Here is a 22612-nt window from a genome sequence, read left to right on the forward strand (position 1 = left end):
GTTGGTTTTGCGTTCTTTAGTTAGCTTAAACTAATTTCAAAAGCATTTCGTTTTTAGTTGGTTTGCGGTTTGGAAAACATTTGTTTTTAAGGAACGTGTGTAGTTGGTTATTTTTTTTACTGGTGCTTTGTAATATAAAAGTTACGTTTACGTCTGTTCGGCTTCCTTTTAATGTAAATATGATACTATTTATATATATGTGGGTATATATAGTTCCTCCTTCTGGATTTCTGTGTGTTTGAGGGCTGATGTTGTTGTTTTTTGTCGTTTCTTGTTGTTGTTGTTTTTAAACACCAGTCTGTAAATGCAACGAAGTTTCAACAAATATTCATTGTAGTGTAATTGAAACGGAAAAGTATGTACGACGACGAACGGTCTTCGAATTGATTTCACACGAAACACTTAGTGGCTCCTTTTGTATTTAATTTTCTGCATACTTTATGCTTCTTGTATTTGTTTATTTTTCTGTATGCAGTGGAACTGCAAGTAAAAAAGAGAGACAGAGATAAGGAGACGAATGAGGGGTGGCATGGGTGGAAAAATAGGAATGTGCATTCCGGAAAATCATCATCATACTGGGCTAAGGTAAACACACACAACCCCTACCCCCTTTTTTGTTAGCCCACCCGCCTGAAACCCAAAACTATCTACTTTTCACAAGTTATTTGTTCGACCCCAAACAACAATTTTTGGCTAAAACACCGTGTAGTGGCGAAAACCCACATCAAATTGAACAACAAACTAACTTTTTTACAATCCTCAACTTTTTTCTCCTATTTGTAGTGTTTTCCTCGAGCAAGCAGTGCGATATGGTGTGCACTGCTTTACGAACGAATACACACAAATATAAGCGAGGGCGTTAACGAAACGAAAAAATTTTGATAGCAATGCGATTCGAAGATTTCGCGATTCGACTCGCCGATTGTTTAACAATTATGGAGGGCCTTGTTTAATGGCCAGCACAATTTGGCGAGAAAACGCACTTTACACTGGCTTTTCGGAGACGTTTTCGGTGCTGGTACAATTTTTTCGTGGGGACTTTTGGGGCTTTGCCAGGGGGCGGCGGATGGCGACCGCTGGCTGGCGAGGCGACCGATTTACGGGGATTTCGCTCGAGACTCACAACATATTCGAATTGGCATCGCTCGCTACTCACAACATATTTAATTTTGCATTTTTCGCTAACGTTGACGCACGACCGTAGTTTTTGAGGACAGTAGAGGTGGAGAAACATCGATGCCAACATCGATGTTTTCGAAACATCGGTAACATCCATGTCATCGATGTTTTCGAAACATCGGTAACATCGATGTTTGACAGATCTTATCTTTTATTAAATTTTAATCCAACTTTATATATTCTTAACTAATTATTTATATTATGAAAGAAAAAGTAAGCACAAAAAACGCCTAAGACACACCGAATTCGGTATATACATTTTGGCGCCGCCAACAAACTTATCTTTTCCATATAGTTTTTAATATTATAATAATTATGTTAACGTTACACTGCAATAAGATATTATTCAGAACTATGCTATTTTTTCGTGAGGAAGAAAAACAGATTAGGCTGAAAAAATCTACTATCTAAGTCCGTTTCCCTGTAATTGGTGTTACTAAATTATTTCGTTTAAATAAATGTTTTTTGTATTACAAACATTGATGCCGGCCTAAAGTCCCAGTAACTATGACTGGTTCTTCCCTGTAGCCAAAGTTTTGAACTTTCGGCATAAATAAATTACAAACATCCAAAAACATCGATACGCAAACGTCAATGTTTCTCACCTCTAGAGGACAGTGTGACCGCGCGGGAATCGACGCAGACGTACCATCCGACGCGCTTCGAAATATACCATTAAATGCTGTACTGTGCGCACAGCAAGCACCAATTACAAGCAGTTTACATATGCGATTTTAGTATTTTAAAAATAATTGAAATATTTTCGTAATAAAAATGTTAGGCCTCAATACTGACATACTTATAACATTATTCATTTTAACACAGAAGTTATGATATACAAATTTTTAGATTCAGTCCCTTCAAATATGTGTGATAAGCAAGAATAAATTTAATAAAATCTAAAACGTAATTATTTTATTGTTATAGTCTTACCAAATAAATGGTAATAGGAAATGTTTTATTTGTGGTTAAAAACAGCTGGCACCCCTAAAAGGACATCGAAATAAATTACGTACAAGCCGGTCACCAACCATTATACAAATTTCTGTATTTCTTAGCCCCGGAATTGCCCGCCAAATTAAAAAATTCATCTTATTTAATCTATGTTTTATTTGATTCTGTAAATTATTATCATTTGTTCAATATGTTCATGCGATAAATAAGTGTTTAAATTAATTAAATAAAATTAAAATAATAACTTTACAGTGTGTGCACAATTTAAACAATTATTTCGGGTCTCGTGTGATTTACAATCAAGTTAAATAAAATAAAAACATCGAATCGATCGGTTAGTGACTATTGGATTGTGTTCGTGTTATAAAGCTGCAGCTAGTTTGAGTCTCTCAGACGAAAATTAAAAACCAAAGTACAAATTAAAATACACATAATCGCTAAACGTTCAAGTTGTCACTTGAAAACAATTTTCAAAACTTCGGGGACCACAGGGGAATTACATCTGGCCTTTTTTGCATCGCCCCAAAAATACACTCAATTGACTATAAAAAACTCGTACTACATATTTGCAAAATACACAAATACAAAAGGTTCAGGCCTTCTCCTTCGACTTTTGATTTGTTTAACAATTACTCTGGCTTTCGAGTGATATGCGTTTCATTTGTGGTTTGCCTTTAACAAATTACAAATTAGATACGTTTTGATCGCATTAATTATGAGCACAATAATAGGATTAACAAATAATATATGTATACGTAGGTTTATGCTTTAGATTTTGTTGAAACTTAGAACTAAAAAATAATGTTTGAAACATTTCCAAAATATTCTCTCTCGTTCCTTATCTGCGTTCTTCTTTGTGTGGTGTTGGTTCTCGTTAACAATAACAATTTTTGTTGGAAGCACTGCTCGAACAATCCCTCGATTGGGCTGCCAATCCCGAATACATTTCACAAAACAAGAATTTATTAACTGGACAAAAACGAAAGCAGCGCTCACAAAGAAAATTTGGCCGAAAGTTTGGATTGGGATCTCCGGTCGAAAAGTGTTTTATGGTGTAACTGAAGTTGTTGTTGGTTCGTTGCTAGCCCAGTTGACCCGCAGTTGGTCACTTCAGATGGGTCGCGTGAAGTTGGCGGGGAAGAGTCCCTTCTCGGTGGTGCCCTCCTTCTGACCCATCAGCCAGCCCTCCTCCTGCAAGTTGGCAATAAAGAACTGAACTCAATATAGACAGGAAGTGCGGAGGTCTGCATTTGGCGCGGAGGGGGAAACTAGCGCGTGCAAAGCTCGGGGAGAGTTTATCTTCGGATTCCGAAGTAGGTGATACCCAAGCAGGTGTGTTACATTACTTTAAAGGCGATGTTCAGAATCCCTTAGGCTTAATTTGTTATTTTCAGGGATAAGATAAGTACTATCAACTGTGAAATCCTTTCCGTTTTAAGAGAGTTTACATTGTAAACTCTGATTTATAACTGGAAAAGGTTATTTTTGTTAAAATGTTGTTCGAAAATATATGAAGTTAAATTAATTAATGCGTTAATAAATGTACGGCTTGCCATTTTTTATGCTATTCTGTAGTGAATAATACTTGAGCTCACAACTAAGTACTGGAAGAATAAATTTGCTCCTTTCAACAGAAAATAATAGCCATAAAATAATGCAGAAGTACAAATAATAAAGACAGACAATAACTTTAAATCATCCTGCCCAAGTTTACAAAATCGTCTGCTGGGGTATTATACATATGATGACACAACAGTTTTACTCAATCGACTTTACCTGATCCTCGGGATCGTCGTACTCAATAACGCGAATAAGGTCTCCGATCTCGAAGCTAAGCTCGTCCACATCCTCCTTAACGTAGCCGTAGGTGGCCTTAACCCGATAAAGGACGCCGGGCGGCAAGTCGGCGGTATTGGCATCTGTTCAAAGAAATAAATGGTTTCCATCTTAGGATCTATTTGTAGGGAGTGAGTACCAAAACCCTAAAGGACTCGTACGTCACACAGTGTACATCGAAAGTTTCATAACCGAGTTTAGTAGACAAAGGCACGCAAGGAACAACGGAAACGCAATCCTGGCCAAAGTGGGTTAGTGATTGTTGCGCTTTCTCAGGCTTTTATAATTTTTTGGGCTGTTAGTTTTTCAGTGGGGTGAAAAAGTTGGGCAAAAACCAACGGATAAACGACTGAAGCAGCGAACGTGCAAGCAATGGTAAATGGATGGGTGATTATTATTGAGATAGTTGTACGATAACCTACGTGTTCGAATCCCGAATTAAGACAACATGAAGTGGCTTAGTCTAAGTACTAAAGGTTCTAAATGAAATACAGAGATAGATGCACAGCCCAGGAAATGAGATTGAGATCCTGCCGTTGTGGATGCCCCACGCAGCATGCCACACAATCGTTTTACAATACAATACCAATACAGTAATCCTCAATTTGGTTTAGACGACAATCACACAGGAGACTAAAGCTTAGATTACAGAAGATTAGACGTGATCCATCGAGGGATGCGAAGAGAGAGTGAGAAGACTACAGTGTGATAGAGAGAAAGCGAGTGTGGACACCCAGTGGACTCGTTTTTGAGGTTTACTCACCAGCGGGCACCTCGTAGATGCGATCGTCGTCATCCTCGAACGGATTCTTATTAAGATTATTTACGCTGTGCCTATTAACTACTGGTACTGGTCTACCTTTCTGACTTGTGCCTGTGCTGGTCTTAGTATCTGTATCTGTATCTGATTTGGTTACTACTTTATCTGTATCTGTTGATGTAGCTAAGTGCTGGGTGACTGTTTCTGTTTCTGTTGCTGTTGTGTCATTACCTAATTTCTTCTGCTTGTGCTCCTCGATGGAATTGCCATTATTGGCCGCCGCCTCGGCAGCAGCTTCCGCATTGGATGTGGTGGATGGCAGTTCCTTCGGGTGTTTGCCACCTTCCTTGGGGATCGAGGGTTCATTGTTGTTGCCATTGACTTGGGCAGGTGTGGCTGGTGGGGCAGGTGTTGCAGCGGTTGCTACTGCTGCGGCTGTGGCTCCTTCAGTTTGCGATGGCTTCACTTCACTGACCACCACCTTCTCCTCCGTGGGCGATGTCTGCGTGGTTGTGGTTGCCTTGGCACTCGCATTCAGACCACTCAACTCGGGACGCTCCACTGACTTGGTGGTTACCCCGTTCTCCGTGGGACTACTGGGCGTGGCTGCTGCTACCGCTGCTGCTGGGGATTCCTGGGGCGGTTCTGGTGTTGAAGAAACTGAATCAAATCGAGGCTCTTGCAGCGACGAGCTGGTGGATGTCGCTAATTGTTGTGTCGTTTCGCGTGTGTATTTTATTTTTGTTTCATTTTATACGTTGTGATTTTGTTGATTGTCGAATGCATTTGTTTTGTTATATCATTCAATTTGGTTTCGTTTTGTTTTGTGGTTAGCATCATTCCAAACAAAAGATTAAATAAAAAAAGAGAGAAAACAAATCAAATAAAACTCAGGACATGCGAGTTAGGGCAAGGGGAAAAACTCAATCAGAACTTTCAAAAAGCAACAAGAACATGCAACATTCCATTTGTCCGTTCAGTCAGTCGATAGCAACCTGGGATACCTCATTTTGCGTGGCTGCCAATCTCAATTTTGAATTGCTTAAAGGATAGAATAATGGGGTCAATATTTACATGTCCCTTATAAAGTAAGATTAAAGCTAGCCCAGATCGCCAGACCGCCGCCAACAATTTCGTCTTTATTTACAAACTAAATTGTCTACAAATGGAATGTTTTCGCAGTGCCAAAGGTGGTTTTTGGTTAAAATTCAATACGAATAGTTAACAAAATTAGTTGCCAAACAAAATTAAATCAAACAATTTCTTATAAATTGCAAAAAACTTGAGCGAAATCATCACCATCATCAGAATATTATTCGTATAGTATATGCCAGGTATTGGTGCGAATATCAAATATAATATATGTTTATACAAATTTTCTATATGTTGTGTATTATATTGAGCTCTTTTTATATAGTACATCAAAACAGAAATATATATTTAAACTTTAATGGATTTTTTTATGAGATTGTTTGTTGATTGTTTGTACAGTTTTGAGCAATTTATAACGATTATTTTTTGTTTGTTTAATCGATCGTTAAAAAAACGTTGAAAATCAAGGAAAAGCAAAGAAATAAAAGATTTAATAAATAACAGAAAATAAAAAGAGACTCTCCGGGAGAGATACAAAGATATATAGAGGGAGATCTTATAAAAAACCTGTTGAGGGGACTTACGGCTGTTTGCCAAACTGGAGCCACCGTTTGTGGTTATTTGATTCTGATAGTTGCTGTTGATGTTGGCGTTGTTTAACTTATTTACTGGCGGCTGCACTGGACTCGATGTCTTGATGGGATTGCCTATTTAATAGTTCACGGGTTAATAACAGAATGCGATACGTAATTAAAGCCTTACTTGTTTGTTTGCGTAGCGTATTGGAGCCGCGCTGCGATTCTGTGGCCAATTTGTCGACGATCGCCTCTAGTTCCGAATAAATCTGTTCTCGAAAATATGGAAAGAGGTGGTATAAATGTATTGTAGGAATAAATAAGTATATCATTTTTGAAACAATGTTTATATTGGGACCATCTTATACTATTCGATTGGTGTTCAAGACCCACCTTGGCCGTTTCGTTGTGGAAAACATTTTCTGTGGCAAAAAGCGTCTGCAAGTTGGTGACCAGAAACAGTATCCTAGAGTCATATAAGGCAGGCAGCTCGTCGTGGAGTTCCGTGTTTAGGATTTCGTAGGTGCGTCTGGCTTCCTCCAACTGTTCGCGTCCTTTGGTTAGCTATGAATGAAATACATATTTTAAAAATCTCTTGAGTCATTATACTCAACAATGTTACTCACTTTGACATCATCTTTGCGCTTGTTGGCATTGGCCTGCAGATTCTGGAACGAGTGACGCTGGCCATCGTAGTCAATCAGCTTCCGGTTGCGCTTCTCGACTTTTTTCTTTAGAAATATTACAGAGTTTTAATAACGTAGCTCACCATGATAGTTTTGAGGCTATTTTACCTTCATTTCGGGAAACTGTCCGGTGTATGTGTTGAGCGGTATGAGGACTTGATCCCCCAACTTGTGCGCAAAGTCCGCCCATAAACTCTCCGAGGCGCCCGTTTGCGCCTGCAGGGCTTCGTGGCCGGTCCATTGTGGCTCGTAGATCTCGCAAACGGCGTCCATCAGCGACTTGGAGGCGGTTTGTGCAGCTGTTGGAACATAGGATATATGTCAATACCAATTGAACTTGCAAATTTACAGAATTTAAGGGGGATGTCTTACCTCGAACACATCTTATGTAGTTATTGAACTCCTTTTGTAATCTGTTGGCACTCGCCTGTTGGCGGTTAAAGTTGTTCAGGTGATCGTCGAAAATTTCATCTGAGGTGCAGTCGACTTTTCCCAGATTTTGTAAAATCTGTAAGAAATCAGAGTAGGTGTTTAGACGAAGTTTTCCACACAAAAGGCAAGAGGAACAAATGGAAATATTTTATATCACCCGACAAAAGAAAATATAAATAATTAACTCAAGAATTCTACAAATATTTTTTTAAAAGGAATATAATTATAATATTATTCTTTCTTTAAAAAAATGTTGGTTTTCAAATGCGGACACTGAAATTTTAAGTTCACATTGTCTGAGTGGGCAAGGCAAGGTCGGTCAATAACAGCATTTCGAATTCAAAAATGTTTGGAATGTGGGCAGCATTAAACTCGGCTTGGAATCACTCAATCATTGCACTCAGCGGAACCACAAATGGCCCAAAAAGTATAAATAAAATAGAACTATTTGGCAATTGTTGGCGGCTGGTTGTTTGTCTTATTCTCGTTCTCTTGGTGTCGGAAAATAGAAAAACTCGCTAAATCTGTTGGCACATGCGGATCTCCGCAATAGCTTATCGCTGGCAAGAGTTTATCCACTCGAATGTGTGTTAAAAATGCCGCTGTCAACGGCATTTGGGTTAAGAACGATGTTATACTTATTTGTTCTTCTTTTTTTTTTGCCTCCGGTCAATTTGTGGCACTTATCCGTGCCACTGTTAATGGCTTTTCGACGACCAATTGAAGAACAAAAAGTGAGGAAAGATGAGGGGGTGGCGGCAGGAAATGCTTGGAGGCAGGGTACCTTGGAATGTGTCTGTAAACTGTAGAGCACATTGACAACTCAGCCTTGTAACAGTTTTCGTCATCGTCGTCACAGAATAAATCGCCCACGTACCGAAAGTCAGAGTGACTGGCTCTCGGCCATCTGTGCGTATACGCAACGTGCTCAAAGATACCCGGCGATAAGAGGAAAATACCCTATTTGCCGAGATTCAACAAATGCCGGCCAAATATTTAAGGCCATAGCACTCCTATCTGAACTGGCCAAAAAAAGAAGAAGCATCAGCAGATAACAAGGTTGGCTAATTGAATTTTGCGCAAAACTCGGCAGATAGATAATTTGATATACCTGCAGTTATTTCTCAGGTGTTCATGCTCATTTAAATAAATGCACAGTAAAAAATGTAATATTTTATGCCAGTTTAAGATTCGAAGAAAACTATATTTAAAGGACTAACAATTAAACTTGAAATTTTAATTAAATTGAGAATTGGTTCAGCAATAATTTTTTTTCGTGTAGCTACCATTGTGCGGAAGTTTTGAATTGGATTTTCTCTGAGGGCAGGTTTGTTGCTTTACTTAATAGAATTTTTTGACCAATCGCTTAAGCCCCGTTATGAGCGATTGTCAAATGAGCCACGACATGTGGCACGCATACGGTATTAGCCAAGTCAGAACTGTAGGAGAATCGCTCGATGAACAAGAACATGAAATGCCCTTCAACGAGCATATCTTATCTGTGGGTCGTTTTAAACAGTTACGAGTATTTTATAGTCCAGTTGTGTGATGATATGCTAATACCTAAAGTGCCGGCAATCAGTTGAATTAGGTTTACAAGTGGTTAAATTGCCGCACATATTTACATCAATCTTTAGCGGCTGTTCCTTATGAACAAGTCAAAGTTCTTTTCCTTGGCCAAGAGTATGTCGCAAACTTCCAGCAAGTGCAGCTCCACCGCATGAACCTTTTAAGGCCAAGACACACACACACACAAAGCCTTTATGACTATATGGCCTAAACAACAAACTGGTTGCCGCCTTAAGACATTTTAATGACCATTTTCGAAATTGAAACCAAGCGGTTATGTTTCTGGTTAAGGTCTTTGTTTACCTGACTCCCTAGTTGGTTCGATCTGTAAATCGGGAACTTAAGTGGGTGCCGGTCTGAGTCAATCGCATTCAGCTAAAGATTGTCTTATTAAAAGTTATTATCAAATAGACGCGCTACAAGCCGAATAGATATTGTGATTCTTTTGTTGCCAAGGCTGGAATTCTTATCAATTCTTTTGAGGTGAGCGAAACAAGGACCATTGTAGCTGGTCACTTCCGTTTTGAGGTTTTCTTTATAGTTTTTTGTTGGCCATGTGTAATGCCTGTCACAGTTTGCGTCACCAAATTTTTTCATCGTAATTTTCAATTCATATGTATATTTAGAGGCGCGCACATATAGTCTGTATATGTGGAACGTCTGCCTCTGCAGATTTTGTCATTTATTTAAAAACTGACGTCGCTCTAGCCCGCCTTCTCTTTATGTTCTTCCTCTCTCGCGATCTCTTGCCAAAAATCATATCTGTACGCCTAGACTTGCCTATATATAATTTGTGTATTCCTATTTCGATAGCAACCACCCATGCAACATGTGCGTTTAGCTTTTCTACGCGGGGGATCCCGCCGCAGGCCGAAAAAAGGTCAAATAAACTTAAAGTTGGGTCCAATAAATGTTTAACCACGAAAAGGTTATTAGGGCAATCCATTTTAGCCACAAGTTTGATACCATATGGTTCAGCTACACAGAAAAAAAAGTGGGGGTTAGGATGGAAAATAAAAGACAAGGACCTAGATTGAGATTCACAGGTTATCGAGTTTAAGTGGAGAATAATTTCAGATTAATTTCTTATTTAAAATATAAAAAAAAGAACCGGCTACGATTTATTAAAATTTATTTTCTATATTTTTGTTAAGTGCACTCTTTTGAAACCTGCAGTTTAACGTGGGCTTTATTTTAGGGTAACTTTCGGTTAACCAGTTTGGCTGTCTGGAAAAAGAAGTAGAAATAAAAAACTGAAACAGAAACAGCAACGACCTCGACCACAGTGGAAAATGTCTCGATTTGGTGTGTTTGATGTGCAGATTTGGGCGTAGGATGTGGGTCGTAGGATGGCTGAAATGGATGACAACATCGCACAGCTGTTTCGGATCTGTCCGGGGAGGGAATCAACTGCAATCTAATGAAATGAAACGGCACGCTCAGCGAAGTGCAAACAAACAAAAGTTAAGTGCACATCGGTGGGGGAAATGTGGGACATGTTCACTCGCATTTGGCCATAAGCAGACGTTGGCCCAGTTTGCAAGGAATGCGCAGTGGCAGACAGTGGCAGTTGCAAGAGATACCCACAGGCCCGTGCAACAAGTCTAGTAATCAAGTCCGACAAGAGGGTTACCCTGCACTCATTACTTTAAAAAATTTAAACGAGCATATAAAAGCGATTGGATTACTAGTTATATTGTAAAGGGCAAAAAGATATCGAAAAAAAAATTCAAAAACTGCCTGGAAATTGTTAATTTGAGGTTTTATTATTTAACCGACACGACACGCATTAGTCAATATTATTCACTCCCTGAACTAAATAAGTCCTATTAATAAAACATTAACTTAATATGCTCTTTTAAATAGAAAAATAAGGAATTCGGTATTATCTGGTTAAACTGTTTTAAAATATTCTTTTTAACAGTAGAAACACTTACACTCACTTCATTGCCACTTCTTAAAATCTATGACTCATCCAAGATTGATAACAAATCAGAAATAACGTAACTTAAATTATTAAACTTCAATTCTTAAGTCCTAACTCCCCAAGTTCATTGTATCATTTTTAGTACAGATTAAAACACTGTACTATTTAATAATCCCCATTTATACCCTGCATAAATCACAGGCTAGAGGAGGTTTAAAACGAGTAAAAGAGTAGATATACAGCTGTATGCATCCAAGTATCTACGAGTATCTAACCATGTATATATCTACATTGTCTACTTATACTGAGAACAAATAACAGACGCAGAACAATTGTGAAAAAACTTGTAGAAATTGGCATGAATAATGCGCCCGCCGGCGAAAAGCGAGAAAAGAGAAAGGGGATGGCAGGCAGGAGGAGAAATGGCGAGAGAAATGTGGAAATGTGCCATGACACGGGTGATGGGGAAAGGAAAGTAGAGAAAAGGGGGAAGTGCAGAGATCAGTGTGCCCGAAGAAGACTTTTTAGCCGGGCCAACTTCGGACCCTCTTGCCTTGTGCCAGTGTTGAGGCCGCCCAGTTTAATGACATGTATCTATAGCTAGGTACACTTATGAAAAATTATTCGAAAATTAAAAAAAATGGTAATCTATAGTAGGAACGCGTGTTTGCAATAGGTTTCTATCTTACCCTATTTTTGATAAAGGAATACTTCAAGATTTTTACTGTCACTAATAAAACGGAGGCATCCTTTTATTGAAAATCATATAAAAATCTATTACTAGAAAAATATTTGCCCATTATAACAGTTAATTTGTTCCTAATTGAGTTAAAAAGCAGTTCAGCTATTTACGGAATACGTTTTGAATTTTAGAAAATATTTATTTATAATTATTGCTACTGCTACACCAAAAACTGATGAAACTTTTCTAGCACTGACTCCAAGTGTACCTTTCCATTTGAATCTCAGTATTGGAATCTATATGTATTCGTGTGGGACAAGCCAAAGACCTAGCCTATTACCACAAAAGTACATTTTTCTTTACCCACTTTTTTACGACTATTTTCTACGTTTTTTCCAACTTGTTGCTCCGTTTGGTTAGCGGTGCTTATTGAGTCGATGATGACAGCAACAAATTATTTGTGGGCAGTAACCGGTTTTGGCACCTTGCCCAGACTATCCTCCCCTGAAAAAAACACCACCCCCGAGAGTCATGTGACAGAGAACTGACATATGGTTATGGTAATTTCGATTAATAATGACTTCAAATGGTTATTAAGCTCGAGTTAGGATGGAGATTGAAATGGAACGTAAATGGACAGATTTCTTACATATGTAAATCGAATTCCGTTGCGCAACTTCGATGAACGATATCAATTCCATTCCCATTTTGCATAATCTTCATTCGGGCTCTCTTTTCTTTATTTTTTCTTTTCCATCGCTTTCTTTGGTCAAATCGGCTCAGGCAAGTGGAAAGTGAAACTCGTTTGTACTCGTAGAAAGTTCGAATCGGCAAAAGAAGGGAGGAATCGGCGCAAGAAGAAGAGGAGCTGCCGTAGAAAACTAATATTTATCCCACATGCATGCACGGATCGGAGAATTTGAGATGCTTCCAGCCCGTCTTGTCATGTGATTTATCAATTAGCATTAACCATTGGCCACAAAGATGAAGAAAACGCTGGCCCGCGGAAATTTCGCTGGATTCTAGTCAACTTGGGGAGCAGCTTGCTAATTAGTAGAGAAATCTTTCGCCAAACTAGTTTGGGAACTGGGAACAGTGAGCACTCAAAAAATGCAAACATTTTGAAACTTAATACTTTAAATAAAATTAATTTTAAACAACTAAAACGATTACACTTTGGACAGTTCACTTAGACTCCATCCGTCTTTCAAATGTATTTTCAAAATTTATTAAGTTTTAAAATGAAATATGTCAGATTCAAAATGTGTTATATTCAATCTTGAATGTTTTTTTCTGTGTGCGACCAACATCATTACTTATCTGGCAAATAAAAAGATGTTAGCAGTAGCTACATATTTGCATGATTCATTTTCAGAGATTATTTTCAGATCTTTGCCCAGATATTTATTGCAAGCTGAATTGATAATGAACGTCTATGTTAATTTCCTTAATTGAGCCCGGCTATAAAGACCTTTTTTTGATCCCAGCACTTTCATTTGGCACTGCATTTCGAATGGAAAACGTTTTCACTGAACCAAGCCAAACATTTGCTCTTGTTGTTATTTCAAAATAAATAGAAAATAGAAAACATGCCAGGCTAATTGCAAGTGGAATACGAATGGGCTAAGTAAACAACAGCGACCAGCTCAAATGAAAAGCCAAAAAACGTTTTATAAAGTCAACGGATTCCCTGTCAAAGTGAAAAGTTTTTACGGTCCCAAACGAAAATTGGTTAGATTCAATGAAATGCAACTAATAAATGAATAAGAGGCGGATTCAACCGGATATTCAAGAGGGGGGTCGGGAAGTTTGGGAATCGGGGATTGTCCGCAACAGGTTTTCCTTAATTTTTTATTTTATTATCGGTTATATACGATATTAATAAGCTTCCGCTGAGCACGCATTCGGCGACAGTTATTTAAGCTCGGCCTCAGCTGTGTATCTGAGAGATACTCAGATACTTTTATAGCTAGACAAAAGCCGCGCAATTATTGTCGTTTCAGCAGCTTGCGAGATTATTGCATGGCGACAGGTTTTTGCGAATTGTTTTCAAGTGTTTCGCTTGGCTGTGTGTGCATTACTATCTGGTTATGTAACGTCGAGAATTTTTCACCGTTTTCGGCGATCACGTCTTCAGAAATATATATCACGTGTATACATCTAGACGGGTTTTAAGTAAATAAATCATAGTCAGAGATGTCTCTCTCCAGAGAATGTGACATTTTACAGAAATATTATAGTCGTCATGCTCGGTTTTTATGAATTAAAGTATATGTACTTAGTTAGCTTAGTAACGATGAGTTACTTACAATTAAAACGACCTGAATCAGCACCAAAACAGATTTTAAATAAACCTTGGACAGCAATAGAGACGCATGATTAACGCTGGGCTGAGCTGGAAAAATAGCCTTTGAATTTTGCCACCGCATATTTTCACCTTCAACTTTTGGAAGAACGCTTTTTGGGTTACACAATTATGGCCGCAATTGTGATACATCCATGCTAATCGATCACAAGATATTGAGAAAAGCAAAAACACACATTGAACATATATCAGACGGCCGCAAATGTTCTCGTAACTGACAAATATTTGTGAATGCGGTCAAATCATGAGCGGATACTTAGCACTAGTCAAAGTGTTTCAACCACATGTAGTTGGTATCTTTATCTCGGCATCTTTGTGTCATTGTATCTTTGAATCTGGCTCGTTTAGCATTGGAGCGTAAAGTGAACTCATTGCAAATATCAAGTGCCTGCCATCAGAGATCATTGAAGAAACACTCCACGTGATTTGCATACATTACCCAAAATATAAAATGTAGCTACTTTATGGCACGTGACGCATTAGATGAACAATGCGGGAAATCGCTAAACAGATCGTTACCAAATCGTCAGCAGAATCACTGGGCCATATAAAGTGGGTCAAGAGCAATGGAAATGGAGTAAAATGTCAATAAAAATGATTAAATTGCCTTTTAGACTCTAAGTTTGTAACATTTTCAGTACTGGCCCATTCAGCTATAAAAACTATGTTCATCTACCTTGAGTTCCATCCGATATCAAAAATAATCGTTGCATAACATGGTCACGGTTAACCTTTTCCCATTTGTTTTTGTAGTGTGAATAAACTCCAGCGAACAGAGAAACAAAACAAAAACGATTCCGCTGATAAGAAGGTATATAAGGTAGGAATTTCAGGGGGACTGAAAGTTGCGAATTCCATTTCGTTACAGAGCCCGTGTGACGAGCGCTTATCAGACCAATTTAGATTTTTTCTTGCCATTATAGTCAAATCTCATTGATAAAGGCATGAGTTTTTCAATTGTTTTCGCCACAATCAATTGCAATATCACGCATACGTCATGTAGAGCAGACTTAAATTTGGAAACACCATAAATACGTAGGAAACACATTTATACTGATAGGAATGTTCGCTTGAAAAATCGAAAAACCATGCTAAGCAGGGAAAAATAAAGAAAAAGGGAAATGAGAGGAAAAGTGGAGTTTCAGCACGCACCACTGACGATTGACAATTTTTTCCAGCTCCCAGGCAATCTCTCAATCCACTTCTCCTTCTGTTTACCCCTATGTTTCTCTCCATTTTTACACACGTTTCGCAATTGCAAATTGTGCAAAAGTCAGTGAACTGCTTTTAATTACAAATCCACGCAGCTGGCAGGCAGTACATTACGAAAATATTTACAAAACGCTGAAAAACTGAATTTTCCACTTGATCGAAGACCGAAACAGCCTAGGAGAAAATGCACTCTGGATATTCCCTATGTTGCTCGCCAAATAATCATTTTCTAATACATTTTTATTCCTTTGGCGTTATTATTCCAAAAACTTTTCCCACATTCGGAGATCAAACAAAACCAGAATAGTTGCACATTTCCTTGCCGTGCCCCAATTGAATTTCTATTTGAGCATTCAGAATACGTTTAGTTTCTGTGGCAATTTTCGTGCCAGCCTTTAATGCATTTTTCAAGAATAGAATCCAGTTGAAAATTATACAATTAAAATGATAAACACGAGGGAAACCGCAGAAACCACTTGTTGCTAAATTATGCAACTGACATTGAAAAAGTCAAACGTGGATAAATGCCCCAACCCTCTGAAAAGTCAGTGCCGTGTAAATCTCATTGAAATTAACTACTTCCCCGGGCTGCAATGGAATCCCCTCTTCTTGTATCTAAAAATTGCATAAAACGCTTCCAGAGCGGTGGAAAATTGCTCATAACCTCGACTAGAGTGGCGGGAAATCATCTGCGAGTGCATTTTGCTTTGATGCCAGGAGGTGAGAGGTTGCGGGGGAGGTCTAGCAATTGTCCCTGATTGGGCAATAGCAAAAAGTCGGCAATAGCTGTGGCAGCAAAAATGAAATCAAATGCGAAGCGGCACGAATGCGTCCCCTGCTGGCGGAAAGATGAATGCTGCAGGTGGTACAGAGAACCAAAACACGTACATGGTTCAACAAGTTGAAAAAGTCTCACCAAAACAAAATATTAAAAAACTTAGATATTCTTGTAATATTGCAAAAGGCATTTGGCTTAAAAAATGGATTCTTATATTCAAAAATAAGGATTTTATCATTCATAAATACTATCATATTTATTTGGTTTAAATGAAATACACTTTTTTTTTCTGTGCCACTCAAGTAGAACGGGGAGGGTATGGGGTTCGAAGCCCGATGCAAATTTTGAACTATGCTAATTCCGATGCTAATACCCGAACACACACTAGCACCGGATTCATTTGAGCGTAACAAGCGCGAAAAAACCCAAAAATGAGAACGAAACAATTAAGCTGAAAAGCTTCCAATATTTACGTAACATATTCCCCACTCTTGCGGGCGATAAAAAGAAAGTTTTCACATCGAAATATGTATTTTAGCTGCATTTGCATTTCCATTAATATTTAAATTCATAAATTATATTCCAGCGATTGCGTAAGCTGAAACGCAGTTACAGTCCGCAAACCGGTTTTGCAATCCACCCAAAACAACAGTAGAAAATAAAAACAATTATTATAACAAGTTAACTAACTGACAACACTTTCGCAGTATGAGAAGTGGGTTCCCATGCCTTGAAAGTCGCCTTATTTTTTTTGTTTTTCCCCTATTTTTTATTGCAGTTCAAAGTAGAACAACAGCAACAGCATTAGCAACTCGCGTGCTCAGCGCTCTGTATCTGCGTTGGGATCTGTTTTCCGATCTACTACCTTTTGTTCTAGTCCCCGGTTTTCCACCCTTTTCCTCCCCATTTCCGCATACGAATAGTGAGCAGAGAACTAAATCTGATACTTTTTCCCCTCTGACACAGTCTGGAGATACGATGCTCATGTATTATGTGCATAAGCAGATCCGACAGTCGACTTGGCCAACAAGTTGGGACCCAGATAGCGCAGGTTCCCAACTGGGGACTTGGATTTGGAGCAGCAGTTGGGGTCAGACAGGTAAATAAAAACACTGTTCCCCGAGATTAGCTTTTGTATCTTTCTCCACTTTTGAATGGAGACACTTTATGAGAATTTATCCAACCTGATGGCATTTAATTATCATATAAATAATTAACTAAACTCAGAAAGAACATGAGAAAAATTGTATATACTTGCTTACTCAATATAAATCTTAAAATTCTACTTTCAAGCGGTGAAATTGTATAAGATTTCTTCATAGTCCGCTGACATTTCGTATCCATTAAAATATTGAAAGTAATTTAACTGCATTGAAAAAAACACTACCAAAGAAAGTATTTGGATATTATTTAATGGTCAATTAATCATCGCCTTTTTTAAAGTTTTGAAAAAGACCATAAAAATGGCCTAAAGCAAAGCAAGAGGATAGGATTATCATCTTTTAAATTATTATCAACCGAACATATGTGAGTAGTAAAGTTGGGAAACCATCGAAAGTCAGCCATATCTAATATCTACTAATTTTATAATTACAGAAGAAAAAACAATCTAAACTTTACTGCAATTAAATCAAAAGTTGTTCAATGTTTAGCCTTAACTTTTAAAACCCATTGGGTTTTAAAATACTCATTTAATATTACAAAATACAAAAAATGGACTGTAAAAAAAGTTATTTGAAATCACTCAAAAGGGCGGAGAAGTACGATAAGAAATACGTATTTGAAGAAAAGCAATCCCGAAACTTAAACCAAATATGAGGGCACCAAACAAAAGGCTGAGAATACCGTGTTAGAACTCTATGAGTTTGTACGCTTGAGTGGGCAAGGTGAGAGCTATTCAGAATATGAAGTCCCAGTTCGATTTCCGATTATCAAATCGATGGCGAAGAGTGTGTGTTGAGTGAGTGGCCAATAAAGAATTACGTATACGACCTGTGGCCGTGTGATTTTCGAGTGAGCGTGTGTGGGTATGGGTATGCGTTCGTTCATTTGGACTCGAGTGTACAAATCGACATCGGCAGTAATTGACCTTGCGTCTTTTCACGCGCTACACATTTTCCAAAAGTTTGTTTTCGTTTTTCTTGTGCTTGTGCTGGTCGTTTTTCTTTTTTGGGTTAAACAACAAACTGCAGATTTAAATAGAACTTTTATTGGGGGTGGTGTTGTAGTGAGAGTTTCATGACTAACACTTGAACTTCACACCCAATCACTTTATCTTTCGTCTTTTTACCTACCAAACTGCACAATTGTGCATTAATAAGGCAAAGTGAGCCGGCTGTGAAGTAATTCCAATTGTTATGCAATCAAAAGTGACACAAAAGACTCAGTTCCTCCGTCTCCTTCACTTTCAAGCACGATTGTTGGCAATTTTAATAATTGAACACTCTTCTTTTTAATAAGCTTCAGTGTGTATAACTTTTAACAATCACATCTGTCGCATTACGGTGTCTATATCTTTATTTGTATCCGTCTCTGACATTTAGATTGCTTCACGCTCGATTAAATAAAGCTATTGAATAGGAGCTATCTGTGGTCAGTACTTTTGAAAACGCCCCTTTCGGATAAAGGGGGCGTAACGCCAGACTGCAGCACTTGATAAATTATTGGGACCATATAATATGATATATACTGATATATAATGAAACTGCTCAACAGCCTCAAACTGCAGTGTCAGATATTCAAGCTAACTATATGTAAACAAGCCATTTTTGTTGTTATTTTCCCCTCTTGAAGTCAGCCGCCCAATGTTTCCACGTATCTGTTAGGTTTTGATACCTTCGCTTCGTATTTCGAGCGGTTGGGCATTATTAAGAACTTGTCGCGAAAGCCGACACTAAATTGATTATGTATTGATGGGATCAGCATTAAAATGGATAGGGAACATTTAATGATTTCTGGATAGTAAAATTTAAACTGAAAAATATTAAATTAAAAAAAAATTATTTGAATCGTATTTATTAAGAATTTAATTTTATCTATCACAAATTTCGTTAATGTAGACGCAGACAAACTACCTAACTAACATTATTTGCGTTATTATGAGAATAAAACCTTTTTAATATTTTTTATTAGATCCCTGAATTCAGTCCGATTTGCAGACTTGCAGGCCCAATTTTCTATATTTATCGGATGAGAATTCAAGTAATTGCAATTAACAGCGAATTTCGCATTGATTTTGAATTGCAGTGAACAAAACGGTATAAATAAAATCCCAAAAACAGTTGACATTTCGTCGGCATGCAACAAGAAGTTCAATATGCAACAGGCAAGTTTGGATCGGGTTGAATACTGCCAATAAAATGTCAATCGGTGCTGATGCACTGCATCGGGCCAAAATGCGGGGGAAATGGACGAGGGGAAAGCACATTTTGGCAGCTGTTGTGCGGTGCCGCTTAAAAATAGACAAATAGCCAGGGAGCGAGAAAAGCGGCGCGGGCGAAATTTTGTGTGCTTTCCCCCATTGCTCCTCCCATTCGGCAAATAGAAAACTTAGAAAAACTGAAAGGCAAAGTATGCGTAGAGTTATAAAACAAAAGCCGAATATTGTACAGTATATATACAACACACACCCAGTGGATTCGGAGATGAGCGAGTTCTATTTAAAGATTGACTACTGGCAGGAAAAGCGACGGCGACAACGACATTTTCACGCGGCTGGCTGGCCGGGGAAAAATTCAACGCACCTCAAACGAAAATGTATCTAGGCATCCACAAGATGCTGTGCCTGTGTGCGCTTGACAAGTTTTCTCTGGCGAGAAGCTCGATGGGAAAAAATCACAATCTGCTGCTTGCTCGAAAATTGAGCACACGCCATGCGAAATAATAATAAAGCGATGTGAATTCCGCCCAGAGAACGAAATTTGTTAAAAATAAATTTCAAAATTCTAGAGGGAAAATTATGAAATAAACTAGACCAGAGAGCCGGGCAAAAATCAAGCGAATTCAGGAGTTAACTGGGTCTATTATACTCGGATAAAAGTGAATGATCAGAACGGCCTTCGTTAAAACTAAATGTCTATTTTTTCCCAGGGTCCACAACGCGAGCCTAAATTAATTATGCATAATTTGGCAGTAATCCCAAAGTTACTTTATGATTGAGTTATAAACGCATTCCCTTCTTGATATTGCAAAATTTTCTAAAAGTTTTTACGTTTTAAATGCTCCTTAAGTGAATTTAATATTAATGGTACACTAAAATAACATTTTGTTAAACAGCTGAACAAATCAAATATATTCTTTAAATAACCTTTCTTAAGTTTAGTTTTCCAGGTAGATTTGAATAAATTTCCCAAATTACTGAAACCTAGAAAACCTTTTGTTTAACTCCACCAAATAAAAACATTTCCTGGGAGAAAACCTGCCTGAAAAACAGCTTCTAATACCGATTCACAGTGACATTTAGGCGAGGAATTTGTGGTTCCAAGTTTAATGACCAACACACGAGCAAGATGGTCGCATCCCAAAAAAGACCTCAAATACCAACGAACTTTAGAAATCAGACCCAAATGCCAACTCACACGGATATACATAGAAATCAATAGCAGCGTTTCTACAGCTCTGGCTGAGATTACAGCATTTTTAGCCGCCGAACCACTCTGGAGATCTTGGAATGCGCCCGTCGAAGTCGAAGTTAAGTGAAGTGAAGGCATCTAAACCCGTTTTGGGTCAGCTTTTACACGTTGTTTGGGCCGCTTTATTGACATTTCGCCGCATCGAACGCAACAAAAACAACAAACAACAATAAATATAATAATACAACAACTACAACACAACTTTCACTTGTACGCATCGGCGGAAAGATGAAAACATTCAAAAATCCAACGAACGCATCTCATGAATGGGAAAAACGAAAATCATCGAACCTGGGATTGGCTTGAAACTGCGACAGGTGTCAGACAGTCTTCACATCTTCTGGGTGATTTACCAAAGGGAAATCTTTGTGGGAGGGCCCTTACAACTTTTAGGGCCCAACAATTTATTGTAACTTATAAAAAAGTTTATTACAATTAATGATTTGCTTTTGAGGTGTAACCACTTTTAAGGCTTTTCAAACTTCTGAAAATTTTGTTTATAGTTTTTATGTTAAATATTAAAAAAAAATTATTTTATAATCATATGGAAGTACTTAAATAAGAAAGAAATTGTAACGTACAATTCTGTAAAATTTAATTATTTTAAAATTTGTTTAAAAACAAATCCCAAATAAATAAAAAAAACTTGTTGCTTTTTTTACATTACTGATTTTTCATCTCTTTTATCTAAGTTTGCCTCTATTAACTTGCGTGTGCACTGATTTTCTTTTTGGATTATAAAAACTAGACTGCATCTGCTAGAAATTTATTGGAAACGCTTGAGATCTGTCCTGGAAATGGTGCAAGTGGGGGTGACCCAGCTGGATAACTAGGGCAGGGACACGGTTCCGGCTGGAAGGTTTCTGTTAACGGCGATTGGGGGTGGTGCATAGTACGGGGGTGGGTTTCATGACCTTCCCACCTTGCGTGGGCGTTGCAATTTGCATCGCGACTCCAACTCACCTTCTCCTTGGCACGTCCAGCGTGTTTTTGAACAGATTTGGCCAGCATGATGCCTCTATTCTCGGACATTCAGTGTGAACGAGGGATTTGGTATAACTTGAATATCTGTATATTCCTTCTATAGTTGCACTTGGGCTGCCGCTGCCTCCTACTTTTAACTGGCACAACTGGAAAAAGCACAGTCCTCCGTTTGCGGGAAACTTTAAATGCACGATAAACAACCGAGTGCTGTGTTTACGTTTCGAACAAACTAAACAATATCGATGCGAAATCGGCCCCACACACTTGTTAACGAGATTATATTATATAGGCGGCCCCCGATTTTTGGCAATGCGAAGCGACTTTTACGGGCGCGTCGAACTCACTCGGAATATTCAAAACAAATGGCACAAGTCGACGGACGAGCGGAGAAGAAAAGGCGACGAATGTGGAAGACGACAGTGATAAACGAGAGAACGCGAGTTAGTGATGTAAGATTTGTGGGCGATGTTTTTCGATGTTTTGTTTCATACCGATGCTTATCGATGCATCGATGTTTGACAAAACATCGGGCGTCGAGTTTCACAACATTGCACAACATATGGTTTCAGTGCCGCACTTACAAATTCGCGGTTTTTGTTACCCTGTGTGCCGAAGTAAGTATATTGTGAAAAATACATATAAATATAGTTTGCAATTTCAAATGTGCTGGAGGCACTTCACCAAAATGGACAGGAACAGCGCCAAATGCAACATTTGATCACAAGACTACGAAAAAATCATGAAGTGAAATAGTTTTAAGTTATGTTTATTATATTGTTAGCTAAGCCACTCAATGAAAAAAGAAAAAAGTCTTAATTCCTTTTTATTTAATTTATCAAAATATCTCAATAACAAATTGAAATCTCAATAAAACTAAAGAAAAATAACGGATTGGTGTTTCGATGTTTCACACAACATCGACTTATTATTTTGCACCATCGATGAACACT

The 22612-nt window shown here is 38.2% G+C and overlaps 2 protein-coding genes and 1 long non-coding RNA gene across 10 annotated transcripts; 1 reads left to right on the plus strand and 2 right to left on the minus strand.

The window, feature by feature from the left end:
- Window positions 1–160: 160 nt before the first annotated feature.
- LOC139352530 (uncharacterized) lies at window positions 161–1275 on the minus strand. The gene is made up of 2 exons (XM_070994937.1): window positions 1157–1275; window positions 161–480 (listed from the first exon to the last, which is right to left on the minus strand). The coding sequence occupies exons 1-2, from the start codon at window positions 1270–1272 to the stop codon at window positions 390–392; spliced, it is 207 nt and encodes a 68-aa protein (XP_070851038.1). The 5' UTR covers window positions 1273–1275; the 3' UTR covers window positions 161–389.
- Window positions 1276–2271: 996 nt separating this feature from the next.
- Window positions 2272–22097, minus strand: Amph (amphiphysin). Of its 8 annotated transcripts, none has more exons than XM_065863115.2 (11): window positions 21642–22097; window positions 7455–7590; window positions 7191–7381; window positions 7023–7127; window positions 6790–6960; window positions 6584–6665; window positions 6406–6528; window positions 4961–5374; window positions 4733–4900; window positions 3910–4052; window positions 2272–3345 (listed from the first exon to the last, which is right to left on the minus strand). In XM_065863115.2, exons 1-11 carry the CDS (start codon window positions 21708–21710, stop codon window positions 3244–3246), a joined length of 1704 nt encoding a protein of 567 aa, XP_065719187.1. In that variant the 5' UTR covers window positions 21711–22097; the 3' UTR covers window positions 2272–3243. The 8 variants fall into 8 exon arrangements, with proteins under 8 accessions (XP_065719187.1, XP_065719186.1, XP_016943415.1 ...); XM_065863114.2 differs by having other exon boundaries at window positions 4961–5434; window positions 21642–22095; XM_017087926.4 differs by having other exon boundaries at window positions 2272–3324; window positions 4733–5434; window positions 21642–22094.
- LOC136116526 (uncharacterized) lies at window positions 13479–21341 on the plus strand. Its single transcript, XR_010653492.2, has 2 exons — window positions 13479–17146; window positions 19180–21341. It is a non-coding gene; the product is annotated as an uncharacterized lncRNA (long non-coding RNA).
- Window positions 22098–22612: the final 515 nt, after the last annotated feature.

Source organism: Drosophila suzukii, chromosome 2R (genome assembly GCF_043229965.1).
Source record: "Drosophila suzukii chromosome 2R, CBGP_Dsuzu_IsoJpt1.0, whole genome shotgun sequence".
NCBI classification, from domain to species: domain Eukaryota; kingdom Metazoa; phylum Arthropoda; class Insecta; order Diptera; family Drosophilidae; genus Drosophila; species Drosophila suzukii.